Here is a 19,724-nt window from a genome sequence, read left to right on the forward strand (position 1 = left end):
TGTGGTATAGCGGGTCCATAGCTCCCCTTCAAAAGGCCATTTTTAATCAGACGACTGACAGTAGTGGAGTCAGGCACAGAGAAGGTCAGCTACTGAGAGAGCGTCTCGACTGTTGCAGGGCCTGCATCGGTGAAGCAGGTGAGACGCTAATGAAACAGATGCACAGGGCTTATTGGTTTTTAAAGACTGCTTCCTTCATTGTGTTTTAACCTCAGTTTTAAAGGATTGTTTTAAGGATCCCATGGGATACCCCTCGCAAACTGTTTTATACGCTGCATATAGCGATTCACATCCGCAAGAAACATGCCTCTATGAACAGTCAACGTGGCTCAGAGGTTCATGTGGACTCTACCACAGACGAACATAAATGACGCAGTTTTTTTCTGTGTCGTCGCGTCCGAGTTGTTGGGCGTGGCTCTGCGAGTTGTCTGGTATCCAATGGTCTTAGAGTTGGTGGCCGTGGCTCCGTCCTGCGTGCTTCTATGGGTGTCTTGCTTGCTCTGGCGGCGGCTTAGTGAATTATATATATATAGATTATTAAAGATTTTGTGAGCCTGAAGCCAATATCAATGAATTATACTTTTTGTTCTGTATAATACAGAGTATGATAAAGGATTTTTTTTTTCTTTGGTTGGATACATTTTGTGAGAGTGGGTTAGACAGGATGCCAGCCTATTGCCAGAAGCAATGGCATTTTTAGATAATTCACAAGTCTTAATGGTACGTGCCTGACTAGCCATGGCTACACGGATATACAGTACCTTTATAGACCTTTATAGGTCTGCTTATAGCATAAAATGTAGTAAATAACCTTTGAATCATTCAGCTGTTAAGTATTTAACACACCATTTTCTATGAAGTGGTTAAAAAAATACAATAATTGATTAACAAACCAATAACTGAATGTGGAAATTACTTTTCTTCACTACTGATCAAGCGAAAAAGAAAGTATGGTCTAGCTGTACAGTATATTAAGGAAAAAATCTTACCTTTTTCATTTAGCATTCTTGGAATAATTTTTAATTGAGCGTTTCTGCAAATGTACAAGAAAGAGAAATATTTGTTGTGAACATACATTTTTCCTACAATACTGTATAATGACAAAATATGACTTACAAAAAAAAAATTATTTCTAATAGCCATTCACATACCTGTACAGAAAGAGGAATGTACTAATTATTACAGTGTAACCCCGGAATCAAATTGAGATCCTGGAGGTCTGCAGTAGATTTAGGAGTTTATTACAGTCATTTTCTTAACTCATAACCAATTGCTGCTGCTAACAGAACATATTCTTCTATTTCATAAATTCAGATTAACTTATGCTTTAAAACTTAAAAAAAAATAGATTCCATTTTTTTCTTATCCAACAGTCAATCAATAAAGAGATGCAAAGTAAGCTAACAGATGAATAACAAACTTGATCCCATTGACACCTGTGTTTCCGTCATACAATATGAATTCCAATAAAATATTTAGAAGAGAAATATTGATCTGTTGGGGTCCACAAAATATTTGGATTAGTGTTCTCAGAAGGAAAGGAAAATTTACAGTTTTGAAAGTGTCTGGTGTGCCAGAATGTGACTATTAACAAGCTATAGAATTAAATAATGTGCTTTACTAAGAGCAGTGACTGGCCTATTAATATAGAAGTATCAGAATTTGAGATCCCTGAGTCAGCTAGTCATCTGTTGGTCACTTTGCATCTCATTATTGTTCAGGAAAAAATAAACAATTAAGGGTTATGTATGTTAAAAAAGCAGGTAAAAATTAAGGTGAAAGAAGTGTGGTTCCATTAGGAGCAGCAATTAAGAAAGTGGGTGGTCCGAAAACCTGCAGGCCACAAAAGCCCTCCAACATCGGAATTTTGACACTCTGAAGCCATGGTTTTGTTATGTTTTCACTTTCAGAGAAACAGTTCAACTGAATAATGCAGTATTATTTTTATTGCTTGCATAGTATATATATTTTCATTCTTCTGGTCCTCCCTTACACATCTTGGGGCCCATATGTGATAGGTTTTAAAAAAAATCTAAGAGATAAAGATTAATTGCATCCACGGTTGGCTGTGATTTATTGTAAAAACAGCTTATTTGATCCACCTTTTAGAAACATTTATGTTTTAAAATCTCTATATACAGTAAGTAATACAGTCTTAATCAGTTGTGAAATATGGGAATTACAGGGTTTTACCAGTTGTGAGCTAGCAATGTACCACGAGCAAATACATTACGTTGATCACTGAGAAGGGATATTTTCAATGGAAGAGTTGCAAAGGTAGGTAAAATGTGCTTGGAGAGCTATGGAAACTACAAGTACCGTTTGTCTGGCATAAAAGTAAATATGGTTTGTCCAAAATGATCTGTACCTATGGTATGTGGTGCTAGAGCAAAAATATATGTACAAGAGAGGCCTGTGTCTAGTTGTATATCTTGAAGGTTCTTCTAATCTTGTATATATATTATAATGTAAGCTTGAGGCCATATGGTGTGACTGTTGTATCTTCTGGTGAGAATAGCAATGACACACACCTGCTGACTGTATGATTACTGAATTATTTTATTTAATTCCAACAACATGTGGAACAAGATCTTAATTTCTTACAATACACACCTATATTAGAACTTCATGTCTCTTATATCCAACAAACTACTACCCACTTCCATGATAACCCTGTATCAAATTAGCATAACAACACCACACTACTAATATCAGCTGGAACTGCAGTGGTTACATGGCTACTTAAGTCTGTTCAGGACACTACAATGAAGTACAGTGTTCTGTTTCATTAATTGCTAAGGACAAATTGAAGGACAATGTGTTAATAATAGTTTTCTACTCATTTTGTTTTCTTCTTAACATGTACGACGATCAATAGCCAAGCAGCTCTTTTAAAATTTCAAATTTACTGTGTTTGGCTTACTAATTTTTCACCAGATGTGTCTCTAATTTGAATTTCACTGTTATGTCTACCTCTGGAAGAATGCACTGTTTGGTGTTTTCTATCCTTTTCATACTCATGATGTGTTTTCTTTACATTGAATAAAGGACAGTCATCCAATAGATTAGTTATGTAATTTTAACCTCAACGTTTCTCTCTTGTGTGTGAAAAATACTCAGTAAAAATAAAGAAAATTATTTTCTAATAGTAAAAAAAACATATTGTGACTAGGGCAATGGCCTGGGAAAGACATTGTCAAGGGGTAGAAGGGGCATTAGGTACAGTTTAATAAGGTGTTATGGAAAATATAGTAAGAAATCACCTCCATATAAGGATATAATTTCCTTAAGAACTCAGGGATACTTAATTATTTAAAAGATGGATGAGATAAGGCTGGAAGCTGGAATTGTTTCCATACAATCTTAGTTGGCAATGCAGGTTCAGTTCTATAGAAATGGGTCTTGGTTCTTTAACCAACAGGGCCCAGTACTGCAGGGAGATATGGGCCCAACAGAAAGCAGCTCTGGAAGGGAAGGACATGGGACGTTTTTTGGATTCTTCCGGGAGCCTGAGAGTGCTTCCAAAGAGAGTAATGAAGCAGCCCCTTGGACAATGAAACTTTGATCTTAGAGATGAGAAGTTAGAAAGTTACAAGGACTATGTGGCAGGGCGGTTATAAAGCCACTGGAGAGAGATATTGAAGGAATTAAGGTGGTGAGTAGTTTGATATTTTGTTGCATATTCAATTTATTGTTTATTTAGTTTATGCTGCTCCTGGTACACCCCTCCTAAACATTACCCTATGTGTTTAATAAATCCTTATGTTTAATAAATACCTTTTTTTTGGTATTTTGTTTTTGGTGAGAGTGGCACATTGAGGTGCGTTTTTACAATATTTTTAATTTAAAATGTTACCTGCTGCCCTTTGGCTGGACTGCTGTATAAGGTTTCATCTTTGCTTCTTGAATTTTTTTTATCTGCATCTACAAACAAAGTGTTACGTTATATTATATTAGCTATATACATATACATATAGTACATACAGACAAATTATTTCATAGTAGTTTGAAAAGGAAACTTCTGTGGTTGGTGAATTTTGTGAAACAGATTGCAAAAACAGACTTCCTGTCACGAAAGCCACTGCACACACAACAGGCATTACTAATGTAGAGATCTTTACACCTTTAAAACTTACCACATTTTTTACATTTTTTACAAGACTTGAAACCCTAACGTTTTTCATTTAACTTGTTATACAAGGTTAATAGACAATGATTAATGAAGTGCCTGCCCCCAGGACCTGCGTTGTTAACCTGCAATGAACAAGTATAAGGACAAGAAATTTTGGTTAAGTGTTACCTCTTGTGTAATAAGATGGGGAAATTTGCAGAGTGCTAATCCGAAGGAGCAAAGCCAGCTACCAAGTACTTAAAAACTACAGCTTTGATGAGTAATAGTTTTTTAGAGGCCACATCAACCAACATTACTCAGTAGATGCTCCAGCAATTTTTTACTGATTCACTTTAGAATCTATTTAGAAACTGGGAAGATTCAGATTCAGAATCCTTTAATTGTCATTGCACTTAGTATAACGAAATTGCAGCAGTCCTAAAGGTGCACTTACATACTGTATAATGGTCATAATTAAATTATAATACAATACAATATAATGCAATACAATAGAAATAACTTAATATTGCACATAGTTATAATGCACATATGAATTGAGTACAATGATAGAAAAAGATAAATAATATAACTTGCAAAGAACGTAAAAATGTACTTGTAGTGCAAGTGACTGTTGTTATATTGGTCATTGTCAATCATTATAAGTATTTACTGTATTCAGTTTTCGTATGGCTCTGGTGTCAAAACTGTTCTTAAATCTGTTTGTCCATGATTGGATGGACTTTAACTGCCTAACAGAGGGCAGCAACTCAAACAGGTGATGTCCTGGGTGGGAGAGGTCTCCCATGATTTTGGCTGCTTTGTTGAGGCAGTGAGAGCTGAAGAGTTCCTCCAAAGAGGGTAATGTGCAGGCAATAATTTTCTGGGCAGAGTTGACAGCACACTCTCGATGGAGCTGTGGTAAAAGGACACCAGCAGCTTCTCCTTCAGGTTGTTTTTTCTGAGGATCCTCAGTCTCTGCTTTGCCTTCTTTACTGCTACTGTAGTGTTTATGGACCCAAGGACGATCTTTTGAAACATGTATACCCAGAAACTTGAAGGCAGGAACTTCTTTTCACAAAATCTCCATTGATGTATATTGGGTTGGGGGTTTGCGTTGTGCCTCCAGAAGTCTATTTATTATAAGTTCTTTTGCTGTGGTAGAGTTCAGTGCAAGGTTTTTCTCAGTGCACCATGCAGTCAGTCTTTGGACCTCAGCCTTATCAAACGTTTCTGCCAAGTGGGATTGTAACATCAGAAGATATAAATCTGCCACTAAGTGATTAACTGGAATCACTAATACTATTAGTGATAGTTGGATCTCTCATTTTTCAGTATAGTTTCAAGCTTGCAAGAATTGCAGGATGAATATATCCTTGGGATGGAATTCATGGAAACACTCAAATACAGGTTGGGTACTGCATACAAAAGTGAAATTTATTGCCTGGCATACTCAGGATCAGAATCACCTGATAGATCAACAGTTTAAAAAAGGCTAAGCCACACAGCCTCAAAACAAAGCATAGCATGCCTTAGGCTAAATTGTTTTACTAAACTCCCCTAAAGGGCCCTGACTTATTCTTTCAGGTGACAGTAATACCATAACAGGTACAGTCTGGACAATACTGTTTTGATATTAAGAGCTCAATGGCAGGACAGTTTTTTCACAAATAACAAGTATGACAAGCAAATATATAAAACATGCATTATCTTTCATAATATTTTTCAGAAAATAAATTAATGGCTAAGTATAGTAAGAAAAAATGTGGTATATGAGCATTACTTTACTAGTGATTTAAAATGTATATGGAGTCAGTCCTCCTCAACAGGCAACAACAAAAGGCAGTTGTAAAATCTACAACCTTCATTGATTATTAAAAGATATTGTGATGGACGACCGGCTACAGACTCCGGTTGCCACCCCCAGGCCGCTAGGAGGAGCCCTCCGGACAGCATGATGGTGCCCTGAGTTCCAGCATGGCCTCATGGACTTTGTAGTTTATATACACAGCCCTGCTGGATACCTTGGGGGCCACCGGGAGTCGCTGTAGGGGGGCTAGTGGGCTCTTGTGTGCCCTATAACCCGGGAGTGCGTCAGCATCACATGGACTGGAAGGAGCGATGTGCTCCCGGGATGAATAAAAGGACTGTTTACCCTGACCCGGGAGGAAAACGGACTTGTGGGTTTGGCCAGGAACCACTTCCGGGTCAGGGGATATAAAAGGACTATGGCAAAGCCCAGACACTGAGCTGAGCTGGGAGGTAGGGTGGCAAAGTGTCTGGGGCGAGGAGGATTGGTTAGTGAGAGAGAGAATTATTGTGTTTATGAGTGTGGTGTGGAGAGTGCTTTGTGCACAATTTAATAGTAAAATAAATACTATTGATACTTTTACCTGGTGTTCAGAGTGGTACCTGAGGGGTTCAAGAGGTGGACAAAGCCTCTATCTGCTACAATATTTAATATTAGTATTCTTGATAGGTATAATTAAAAATAAAACAGAAGAACAAGTGTTACATTGTGTGTTTTCTGTGAAGTTAATAAGTCCAGTTGGAGATATCCTTTGTAATTTTGACCACACGCATAACAGAAGATGAGTAGAAAGAGTCTCAAAACCAAAGTTATACCAGAACAAACCTGCAAGCAGCATAGATGACCTAACAAATAATATTTTAATTTACTGCACCCAAACTATTATTTAAAACAGCAAGGGAACTGTATAATATAGAAAAGAAATTGAGAAAACAAGAGAGACCACCAAATAGATTGTACAAAAAAGGATACAGCAGGATGCCACAAAGAAACTGATAACCCAGGGTTTCTTTAAATGTATAACTTCCTCGAAAAGCAAATCTGTTCATGTTGGTTACAATACGGTTCTTGAAAGTCTTTGCAGCATCCCATTATATTTAATACCAACCATTACCTTTACAAAGTAGTATCACTCTGTAATGTTCTATCAGTTACTATAGAAACATTATGACATAGGAAGCTTATTCCTTTCTCTTTATAATTAGCAAAAACATCATTCATCAATTAACCAAACTTTGTGCGTCACTAAAGTTCTAGGAAATTAAATGAGTATTCTGAGAGAAAACAGAAATGATATTAAGAAAAAAGATACATCTTGTTCCCACATATGACCATGATAAAGAGAAACATCACATATAACAATCCAGGCATGCAATTAGGATATGGAATACAGTGTATTCCTATATACAGTATGTACTGTATCTCTTTTTTACAGCGTTTAATTTTTCTTGTCTGTGTGTCACAGAAGTCCTGTGCAGTGGGGGGCAGTCAATATTAAATAAAATGATTACTTGAAACACATGAAAGAGTTATGTGGAATCCAAATTTCTATTCCGATTTGGTCAAACTGTTAACATGGTTTTGGTAACAGCCTGCTCTACTACCCCAACATCCACTAAGTGAAGCAATTTTGTTGACATTGCAATAAAGTCAGATATTTTTTAATATTACAGCATGTAACGTAAGGGATGTTCAGTCTTTTGGACTAAGCAAAGCATGTTCAGGCCTGGCCAGTACTTAGATGGGAGACCATCTAGGAAAAGCTTGGGTGCTGCTGGAAGAGGTGTTGGTGAGGCGCTTACCCTGTAGTCTGAATGTGGATCCCAATGCCCCCAGTGCAGTGATGGGGACAATGTATTATAAAAATGATGCAGATCTTTTGACGAGACATAAAACCAAGGACCTGACTTTCTGTGGTTATAAAAGATCTCTGGGCAACCATCGTAAAGAGCAGGGTGTATCCCGATATCCAGGCTAAAGTTGCCCAAAACGGCCTAGTCATTCTAGCCACCTAATCATCTACTGTTTCTAATTGGCTATCTCTTTCACCACTTCACCACTTCACCACTTAAAAGCTAATTTGTAGTGAACGTACTGAAGCAAAAATGGCTGTCGTTGCATCACCCAGGTGGATGCAACACATTAGCGGTGGCTGAAGTGGCTCCCCACTCACTATGTAAATTGCTTTGAGGAGTTAAAAAAGTAATATATAATTGTAAAAAAATATTATTTGTAATATTTTTAACTCCAAATCAGAAAAAGATGGGACGGTGTGGAAAATGCAAATAAAAAAAATGCAGTAATTCTTAAATTTATTTTGACTTTTATTTCATTTTAGACATAACAAGACTGAGATATTTCATGTTTGTCTGGTCAACTAGGTTGGAGAATTATGAAACGGAAAATGTGACAATGTCAGCCCCGTACTGTTGCATACCTTAAGACATGTTTGCAGGAAGAATGGGAGTGTTGTGAGAAGGAATTGAGACGTTACAAAGTGAAAGCTTTACCGTCCCAAATTTTTTTGGAATGCGTTGCAGGCCTGAAATGCTGGAATGGATTTATATTAACAAATGAAATGATGTTGACCAGACAAAACATGAAATAAACATACTGCCTGCAATGAAATAAAAAGTCAAAGTATATGTAAGAATCACTGCATTTTTTTATTTGCATTTTCTGTACTGTCCCAAGTTTTTCTGATTTGACATTGTATTAATTAATACAAATATAAGGAGGATGAAGGCCTTCTTTAATCACATGGGTACTACTACAATATGGATTATGTGACTTTTGCCATAAACCTAAATTTACATTTTATTGGTCATAGACACATTAGCTTAAGATCTAAAGCCATTTTAATGGTTTCAGTTGATGGTATGTATGTGTGTATTATAACTGATTACTAAAGTGATTTTCTGTTCTAGGCCTGCATTTGTGAGATGAAAGCCTGATTTCCCTATCCTGGGGAGCCTTAAAAAAGCAACGAAAGGAGAAATGGGATGCACTTGAATTACTGTTAGTCTTTCTTTCAAATGTAATATCTGGTTTAATAGGAAGGCTGAATTTTCAACACCTTCCAACACCTAGCTTTCTAGCTTTTCCTAGTGACCTTCCAGTATTGTGAACTTGTTGGTTAAACTACTTTGAGATCTGCCTCACTGCTCTGTGGTTTGAAGATGCATGTAAAACGCAGTCTTTGCTCACTGTCTGGGAGCTAAAAGGCAGAAAGTGCTTTTGGACTCTTGGGATCTGCTTACCCTTATGATGCTGTAGTTGCACATTTAAACAATCAGTTTTCTGCCTCACAAAGCACTCTATTTAATACATTCATTTTAGATGATGCAGTCATTTTTCTGGTGAGACTGTACATCAGTATGTTTACTAAATTGAGTAGACTGGCTAGCTCATGCAAGTTAAGGGCAGTACAGTGTGTAAAACTCCATGACCTCAGACGCACCAGGATCCACCCATACTGAAGCCCACTGCCTGCCTTACCAGCACTTGGGAAGATAAACAGATGGACATCTCTATGGAAACTCAAGGTGTTTTTCACCATTACCAGTACCTTGTTGTTGTCTATGACTGACCAGAGGTTACCCCCAGCTCCCAGCTCAGTCACATCTTGTAGCATTATTAAAATTCACGAGACCCTCTTTAAAAGTTTTAGACAGTCCAAAACCATCTTATATATAAATGTCTATGCGTGGAAGTGCGTGTGTCTGTCCGGCCCAGAAGTGAGAGGTGGAATCGTGGGTAAGGGCTCCACCTCCAAGGAAACAGAAAACTCGATTAGCCGCTAATAACATAAGGGGGGCCAGCACATCAGCAAAATGAAACCTCCGAAGAAAGACAAAGTCACTTAGTCGCATAACGGGTATCCCTTTTACATTTCCTCCCACTGTTAATACACAAGCGAGGCGAGCACGTCGGCAAAATGAATCCTCCTAGGAGAGAGATGCCCAGAGTAGTTCCTTTCAATTACCTGACATCTCTACATTTCAGTTTTTTTTTCTGACAATTTCAATAGTTTCTAGGACCCTGGGCTTTTTACAGCACAGACTTACACGGCTAGTTACTGTACATATAATGGGCCCCAGTTCACCCCTAATGAATTTTCCTTATTTCTGAAAGCTAGAGGCATTCTATAGATTTTCAATGCATACTACCATTCTTTGGGCAATGGAGGAGTTAGATGTTTCAACTTGACTTTGAAAATGGCCTTAGCATGCATCAGGCACAAGGCTTTCCTTCAGATAAGGTTCTACTTAACTACTCTTGAACTACAGATCATCACAGCATGCCACCACTGGAATCTGACTTGCATTCCTCATGCTACAGGTGTGTAGGCATTGGTGAAGTTCTGGGGTGTTAAACTGTATTTTGAACTATACAGCATCTTGACTGATATTTTATTTGAGCCCATATAGCTCATAATAGCTTTAGTCCATGTTTGCTTATTTCTATCTATTGCCTTAACTTATTTATACATTGACTTATGAAAATAACACAGCAATGTTAAGACTCTTAAGTTTCTTTTTGTGGTTTGTGCTAGCAAAGTTGCCTATGAAGCTTGTTTCAAAATTAGCCTTCATGTTAGTTTTTAAGATTATTTTGTTCTGTTAGAGAAATGACACTTGTTAAGAGACACGTGATGATGTAAAGGTATGCGTGAACTTATAAAAAGCAGCCTGCACAATGCAATGAGCACACACATCTTAGGAGCTGCAGCAGGACATGCATTTGTGCATGTCTAGCAATAGACACTTGCTTCAGAATGATCAATGCTTAAAGCGTTTGATTTATTTTATTTAGGTAAATTCTTACTGAACTCCTTCAGGTAAACTTACTCTCCTTCACATACACATCATCCTTTCTTTCCAGACTCTAACTTCAAATGCTCCATCACCACACAGGGAGACCAAAACAGATTTTGACAGGTCAAAGTCGTTGACATAGCAGTCTCAAATTAGGCCAGAGTTCAAAGGGCTCATTGCAATAAAATGTCGGTCTCTTTCTGATGCTCTCCTTCATCTTTTGGCCGAGTTACATTTGGTCATTTTGATGGTTCACAATGGCATGCCACTTGTTTTTGACAGGTATCACGACTATCTACTGTTGAATCACACACAAATGGCACATACAGTGCCAACTCATGAATCCCTAGGCACAGCTGGGTGCCCATCTTGTCCAGCCAGACATCACAAAACCCCAAGAGCTACCACAACCCAGGGTACCGGCATGACTTTGTTACTACTGTATATTTCACATTTGAGTGTTCTTTCACAGTTTTAGGGGAAGTGGAAGTTGTATGCATGTGCACCATGTTCGAACTGAATAATAGGGTGTGTTGATGTAGCCTTGTTGTGGTAGGTCTGGATTTGTGAGATGACTGGTTTGTTTGTTTTTTGTCACAAGCCCCTGGGATACAGAAATCTAAGTCATAATAAAGAAAGGTAACTGAATGGCTGTCAGCGTCTGTCTTTCATTCAAACATAATAATACATTTTTCTCTCTTTATTATAGTGTTGATCAATATATTGAAATGGTCTATTCATGGTTGAAGCATAATGTGGCTGGATTTGGCACTGTCAGAAATTCACTAATTAATATGTTGATATGCCTTCTTTAATTTTTAAAATTATATTTGTTATAAAAAGGTGTTTTAATACATTTATTATAAATTATAGATATTTTTTAGAATTATAATTATAAAATATAATGACATTAAAATTATATATACATGTAATTCTATATTATTATTACTATAAATACATTTGTTATGTTTACTTCCTTTTATAGGTCTTTGGCTTGCTGAATCCAATTCTTTCATTTATTTTTAGATGTGATGTTTTAAAGAACATGAAAACCTTGTTTTTTTCTGGTACGTTACCTTATTGTGGCTCTGTTTCCAGGATGTAGGACCTGGTTGCAAAGCACATCTTATCACGTTATTAACATGATGCTTTAATAGCAGGCATTGCAGATCCATCATCATTCGAATTTATGGATAAAAACTATAACAACAAAAAAACATTTTGAGTGTGTGTTTTATGCTTCAAATTATCTTTATGGTTACTAGACTTATGATTTACAGTTAACAACTACGCTTTTGCGTTCTTGCTTTGTGTTTGGTGAAGGATGTCATGGACTTTGGTTACTGAAATTCTGATTTGGTTTAATAAGTTTCTTCTGCTGGTCATCTTCACTTATTCTGTGCATTATATATTTTTTCTGTTGCTTACAATTTTTACTGTTATTTCTTTGACAACTTCCTGTCATCATTTTGTTGTCCTTTTGTGGGAACCACAACTTTCTGTCTCTGGATTTCATGAGTGCTGTTATTTTGTGTGTCTGGCTGCTTTCATCTGTTGTAGTTTTTATGCATGTAATGCACATGCCATGTGATCCATTATATCATGGGGACGACAATATACAGTAAAACATGGCTTCTCATATAAACTTTAAACTTCCTAATAAAAAGATTCTCTAAATAAAGCAACTTCTTCTTCATAGCATTTAGCATCTAAGAACTTTGATTTTTGATTTTCATTCTGACTTTTGGTAGTATTTTCGGATGCTTGCTTCTTTGCTGTGGCCACATAAATTCTTAAGAGGTGCAAGACAGAACCCAAACTTAGATGAAGTCATTGGGCACACTCATGTTCACAATGCCAATTTAGAGTTGACAGTTAATTTAACTGGCACATTTGTGTCTTTATGTGCTGTAAGAACTGGGACTGTTTATTTTGATTCTTCCAGCTAGTATGTAAATAATAAGCTTTACTTGTTCGTCTGTTTATCAAAAAATATAAAAAGGGCTTTTGGTAAGGAAATTGAGCAAGAGTGCTTTTCCATGTAAAAAAAGACCAAATTGACAGTTATTTGCTTCTTGAGTGACAGATTTGAAAATGCTAAATGGAAATCATAATCCAAAGATGCACTTAAAAAAGAAGAAAGTGTACATACCGAAGAGTCATAGTTTTCTAAATTTAACTTCTTGCATCTTTAAGAAAACAGAAGCCTTTTGCTTGGATTTTGAGAAAGAAAAAACACTTAACATTGTTTTCTTGCACTTTGTTTCAGCTCAGCAATAACATATCATTTTAGATTTTCTCTAATAAAACAAACAGTTTTTATATCATAATTCAAAACATAATACTATACATTATAGGCTCTATTATCTATTAGTCTTAAGAACAAAACAAGGGATATGCACCTAAAATTAATAGCTCATGAAGTGCTCTCAAGGAGTTGAACCCCAGTTCATTGAGAACTATAACCTGAAATAAAACAATGTTTTTTTACTATAGGATGAAAACCATTTCAAACCTGTATCACACACATGCGAGTAGGAGGCAGCTAAAGGGTCTGAGTAAGTGTAATAAAACATCCGACCAGGGGACTGTCTTTCTCAGTTCCCTACAGACCATCCCCGGGAAATCCCTCAAGGTTTTGGCGCCTCAGAAGACATCACTTCCGGAGCCAGCCCCTTTGGTGACGTCACTTCCGAAGCCGGCCCCTTTGCTGACATCATTTCTGAAGCTGGCCCATTTGCTGACATCACTCCTGAAGCCAGCCCCTTTGCTGACGTCACTTCTGGTTCCGGCCATTTTGATGACATCAGTTCCTCTACAGGCCTTTAAAGCCTCCATCTTGGGCTACTATAGTTAGTTCTGTTGCGACCTACCTGGGAACGAGGCGGGATGTAGGTGGAGGGTGGGGGGATACGGTTTGTGCGCTCTTGCCAACCCCCTGACGTTTTCAAATACGGGATCAGTAGTCATTAATGGTTACAAACTCAATGCCCTGTTTGATTCCGGCAGCAACATTTCCATTGCTGATTGCTGCTATGTTTTACCGCGACAAAGAATTAAAGAGAAGACCAGTATTAAATGTATTCACGGAGACACCCGGATGTACAATACCGCCGTATGTTTCGTGAGTCAGGGAGGATCACTAAAACAATTTCCTGTGGCAGTCCACCCTAATCCTCCCTTTTCAGCGATTTTAGGGCAGGACTGGTAGGAAAATAAATGCAGTGAACTATTGACTACTCCCAATAAAATCTTAGGCCTCATTATAGATGGGGATAACTCGTCTCAAAGTGTCTCCACGCCGTGTACACAGCTAGCGGAGAGATATACGGAAGCCCACGAGGAGGACGGGGAGATTCCTGGACCGTCGCAGGCAAATACGTCATCCCACCTGCGCCTCGACGAGTCGGGAGGAATCCCCTCCCCTTGAGGTCAGACCGGATCCTCTCTCCGACATACACTTTCAATTTAGACAAGCACCGGCTTCTTTTAAGAGGGGAGCAGTGGAATGATGACTCCCTAAAATATGCAAAAAATGCAGTAGTCCTTGTCAACGGCCAACGCACACACCAGCCCATGCCACAAGGACCCTCACTTTGTAATAGAAAATGATCTATTATATCGGGTCGGAAACTTGTTAATCCCACGATCCTACCAGTGGCAAGTTTGTGAATTAGCTCACGCCCACCTTCTTGGAGGCCATTTAGGCTCCGAATAAACTTAAGAGCGGATTAAGCTCAGATATTATTGGCCGGGAATTAACGAGGAGGTTCGCCGTTTTTGTATTTCTTGTCCAGAATGTCAATTAAGGCAAATTCCTAGGAGGGACTGTGCTCCTCTTGTTCCCCTCCCCTTAGTTGATGTCCCCTTTGAATGAATCGGGTCGATATTGTAGGACCCTTAGAGCCCTCAGCCTGAGGACATAAATATATTGTGGGAGATGGCCGGTCGTTCATTCTGACCAATACCTCCAGGCCACTAGATGGAGCCCTCCCTGTAGCATGGAAGTGCCCCAAAGACTAGCAGGGAATCCTGCACAAAAGAGTTTTTATTCCCGACCCTGCTGGACACCGTGGGGCCCTCTAGAGGATGCTGCAGGGAGGCTCAAGGCTCAAGGACTTACATGTGCCCTATAACCTGGAAGTGCGTCGTACTTCCGGGATGAAGAAAGAGAGTTTTCATCCGACCCAGGAGTGCTAACGAGTCACATGGACAAGGGTTCAGGGGTCATGGACTATAAAAGACTGTGGGAAACCCAGACGAGTGAGCTGAGCTAGGAGGAAGGGTGGCTAAGTGTCTGAGAGTGGAGGATTGGTATTGTTTAATTGGATTATTGTATAAGCAGTGTGGAGTGGAGGGTGCTTAGTGCACATTATTATAATAAAAATAATAAGTATTGTACTTTTACCTGGTGTTTGGCGTAGTACCTGAGGGTTCAAGGGAGCAATAGCGCCCCCTACTGCTACAATATATTAGTCCTCATGGATTATGCGACCTGATATCCGGAAGCTGTTTCCTTGCGCTCAGCTACATCTAAAGCAATCGCACTGGAACTAGTAGGAGTATTTGCGCATGTCGGCATTCCTAAAGAAGTCCTAACGGACCAAGGAACGCCTTTTACCTTGGAGATGTTCAGGGAAATGGCCAAGTTACTGAAAATAAAGCACTTAAAAACCACGGTGTATCATCCTCAGACCGACGGTCTAGTGGAGAGCTTTAATCAGACTCTCAAGCAGATGCTTCGCAAAGTGGTCAGCAGGGATGGGAGGAATTGGGATCAACTCCTCCCCCTCGTTCTCTTTGCCTATCGGGAAGTCCCACAATCCTCTACGGGGTTCTCACCTTTTGAATTATTATATGGACGACAACCCTGAGGTATATTGGATATTTTGAAAGAAGGTTGGGAAGGAGAGGCTCTTCCCTCTACAAATATTTTGGAATATATCACACAATTACATGATAGATTCGGGAAAATCTGACCTATTCTAAAAAGTCATATGGAAGAGGCACACGCAGCACAGGTCCGTTATTATGACCGTGGCATGACACTCCGAGAATTCCATCCAGGGGATCGTGTCATGGTATTAGTACCCACCTCCCATTCTAATTGCTCGCCCATTGGCAAGGCCCTTATGAAATTAAGGAGAGAAAAGGATTGGTCGACTATTTGGTGAAACAACCCAATTGTAGACCAAGCGAGCGGGTTTGTCATGTGAACTTGCTGAAGCCATGGAAGGAGAGGGAGCCAGATTCCTCCTCCCGCTCAGCCCTGTTCATTCTTTGCTCACATAGACACCCTTAATTTCGGCGAGGAATTAACTTATAGACAAAGACGGGAGCTGGAATCAGCTATCCTGTCCGTCTCTGAGGTGGTGAGTGAAAAACCCAGGAGGACGCCTCTGATTGCGCACGACATAGTGACTGAACCAGGGGTTATAGTCCGAGAGCGCCCCTATAGACTTCCTGAGGCAAAGAAAGCAGAAGTGGAGCTGGAAATCAAGCGAATGCTGCAACTAGGAGTGATTGAGGAAAGTTATAGTGCCTGGTCCAGTCCAATTGTCTTGGTTAGTAAGCCTGACGGCAGTTGGAGGTTTTGCAATGACTTCCGTTGGCTTAACCAGGTCTCCCTTTTTGATGCTTATCCCATGCCTCGCATGGATAACCTCCTCGAGAGGCTTGGACAAGCAGAATTTTTGGCCATGCTTGACATGACAAAGGGGTACTGGCAGATTCCTTTAACGGACTCCGTGAAGGTCAAGACAACGTTTAGCACTTCTAGCGGACACTGGCAGTATCGTGTTCTTCCATTCGGGTTACATGGGGCTCCTGCGACTTTCCAGCGTCTGGTGGACAAAGTGCTCCAACCCCATAATGTGTATAGTGCTGCCTATCTGGATGACGTCGTCATCTAATCCAGCACATGGAAGGAACACATACACCAGGTCACTGCAGTATTGCAGACACTAGGAGAAGCCGGGCTTCGTATCAATCTCAAGAAATGTTTCTTTGGATTGAAAGAGGCTAAATATTTGGGCTACCTGGTGGGTCGGGGGTACCGTAAAACCACAGTGTTCAAAAATAGATGTCATTGTAAAATGGTCCTGTCCGCGAACCAAGAGGCAAGTCCAAGCCTTTCTCGTATTGGCTGGGTACTACCGCCGGTTCGTACCTCGGTTTTCAGAGAGAGCAGCGCCCTTGACTGATCTAACAAAGAAGAGAGCTCCTAATCATGTGGTATGGACTGATAAGGCGGACACTGCATTCGGTGACTTAAAACAGGCTCTTACTTCAGCACCAATATTAAAAGCTCCTAATATTTTTCTCCCTTTTATTCTCCAGAGAGATGCTTCAGACACAGGCCTGGGTACTGTGCTGAGCCAAAGTGTCGATGGTGTTGCACACCCCGTCATGTACCTGAGCCGGAAACTGTTGGATCGGGAAACCAGGTATGCAGCAGTGCAAAGGGAAACCTTTGTGATTAAATGGGCAATTACGCAGTTAAGGTACTATCTCTTGGGTCGGGAGTTGACTCTGGTGACGGATCATGCTCCCTTACAATGGATGGCCCTTCACAAGGAGTCAAATCCACGGGTCACTAGGTGGTTTCTTGACCTTCAACCTTACAAGTTTTCGCTAATTCATCGTAAGGGTTCTCTCCATGCCAATGCTGATGCCCTCTCTCGTGCCCACAACCTCTTGGTGCAGGACGCCCGACCTGATGGGTCTGGGCTGAGGGGGGGGGCCTTGTCACACACATGCGAGTAGGAGGCATCTAAAGGGTCTGAGTAAGTGTAATAAAACATCTGACCAGGAGAGCATACTGACTGTCTTTCTCAGTTCCCGACAGACCTTTCCTGGGAAATCCTTCAAGGTTCCGGCGCCTCAGAAGACATCACTTCCGGAGCCGGCCCCTTTGGTGACGTCACTTCCGAAGCCAGCCCCTTTGCTGACATCACTTCTGAAGCCGACCCCTTTGCTGACGTCACTTCTGGTTCCGGCCATTTTGATGACATCAGTTCCTCTACAGGCCTTTAAAGCCTCCATCTTGGGCTACTATAGTTAGTTCTGTTATGGACTCAGTTCTATGCACATCATGCTTAAAAAGCTTAAGCTTTTGCAGCCGGGAAACACAATATATGGGTGGCTGCCCCAAATCTTTATGATGTCTTTTGTGTATCACACCTGCTATGTATCTTCTGTCAGGCACTATTGTGTATTGCCTGCCGGTAAATACTTCTAGACACTACCTCAGTCAAAAACTATTGATTTTGGAGGAATGGTCAAACAATTTTCTAAAGATTACAAACATATTTTAATAGCATCCTATAAAATTTGAAAAAGCAATTGTTTTATATTATGTTATTTTCTTACCTTCAAAAAGCTTTTGACAAAGTAATTCAAGAAGAAACACCTCTTAATCTATGAGTGACAAAATTTCAGTGGAATTGGGTACACACTGTTTTTAAAATCCAAAGGTGTTTTTTATACACTGAGGATTCTTTTCTTTATTAAAAACTTAAATTAATTGTGCAAATTAGGAAAATTAAAATGTGTGCAGAATGGAAGATATATAGCTATAAATTACACATGATTAAAATATTTCTGCAAAACACAGTGTTTAAAATTAATATTTTATATATACCATGGTGTCACTTTGTGGTCAGTACTGCTGGGATATGTTCACTGCACAAGCTGGTTTAAAAATGTTATTTTATGTTATGTTTTGTATCTTGGTGCATTCAAAAAAAGAAAACTATGCATGCAGCGGTCTTTTAAGTGTTCGTGAGAGCTAGGCAAGTGTCCGTCAACTATGCTGAACTGATTATTGCGGCCAAAAATGTGAGATGAGCTGTAAGGCAGCAGTACTAACTACTGCACCATCATGTCTCTCTGAGATAAAATGATGCCATTGACATCTAGAGCTGGTTCAGTTACAGTGAAAACAATGTCACACAAACAGAGTTCAAAGAAATCCTGGGTCAAATGTGATCAAGCACAAGTCTCATATCTCATGGAAATAAAAACCTTTATAAAAGACTGCTTGCATGATGCAATCAGCTTAACCTGTCGGAGATGCTTCCCTCTTGATCTCCATCATACACCCCTGCTCCTCTGCATGTGGACAGCTCTCTGCAGCAGCAGTTCTTAAACTGTGCTGAAGGAGACAAATAAAATAACTGAACAATGGAAGCACAATGGCCAATGCTAATAGTGTCATGTTTTTAAATCTTTATTCATCGGTGTGCCTGTCCTTTCTTAACTTTTCCTAAATTACTGCACACCAAATCCCCATGTTGTTGAAAATCTGAAAGTCTATTCAGAAAATGTGATTGCTGGTATTTCTTTTTTTTTTCTTTACAGGAAAGACCCCCTATTACCACCACAAGCAACACCATTGAACGTTGGTACCCAGGTGTGAATGGCTGTCTCACTTCTTATTTATATTTTAGCAAATTCTCTCCTGCCACTGTTATTGACATTACTGAACATTGTTTTTCAGATGTGAATTTTTGTCTTTCTTCAGCAGACAACTATGAAATAGTTAACGAAAAATACCACAGTTATAACCAATCTCTGAAATTGTTTCAACGTACATGACAAAGAAAAAGCAAATCTGAAAACTGTTGGTGCTCCAGGAATATAATGTTTAGAGCCAATATCAACATAATGGATGGAGCAATGAAGCCATGATTGAAGAGCACGGCTAGATGCTGGTTCATTTGCAAAGTTTTCACAGACTCACGAATGAATGATAATGTTAGAGTAAATGGTGAGCTTTCTTTGTGAAAATGGAAGGACTGATGCAACATGGCACTTGACCGTAAATGATAGGTCTTTTAGGAGAAAAAAATATGATTTCATTACATCTTAGTATATTGAAATGCTGGTACATGTATTGAATTACATACACTTACTATTTCACTTATTGAATCATATATATGATCTGAAGGCAGATGCGTACACACAAAAAGAAAAGCCAAATGTTTAT

The 19,724-nt window shown here is 39.3% G+C and overlaps 1 protein-coding gene across 1 annotated transcript in view; it reads right to left on the bottom strand.

Annotated features, from left to right (window-relative positions):
* The window catches only part of LOC114654558 (B-cell scaffold protein with ankyrin repeats-like), a 315,631-nt gene that overhangs the window by 7,794 nt on the left and 288,113 nt on the right, over positions 1-19,724 (bottom strand). Inside the window, exons 14-15 of the mRNA XM_028805170.2 lie at positions 3,857-3,924; positions 990-1,033 (exon numbers count right to left, since the gene is read on the bottom strand). Coding sequence (XP_028661003.1) covers positions 995-1,033; positions 3,857-3,924 — 107 coding nt within the window. The 3' untranslated portion in view covers positions 990-994. The remainder of the gene's footprint in view (positions 1-989; positions 1,034-3,856; positions 3,925-19,724) is intronic.

This window comes from Erpetoichthys calabaricus, chromosome 7, assembly GCF_900747795.2.
Source record: "Erpetoichthys calabaricus chromosome 7, fErpCal1.3, whole genome shotgun sequence".
NCBI classification, from domain to species: domain Eukaryota; kingdom Metazoa; phylum Chordata; class Cladistia; order Polypteriformes; family Polypteridae; genus Erpetoichthys; species Erpetoichthys calabaricus.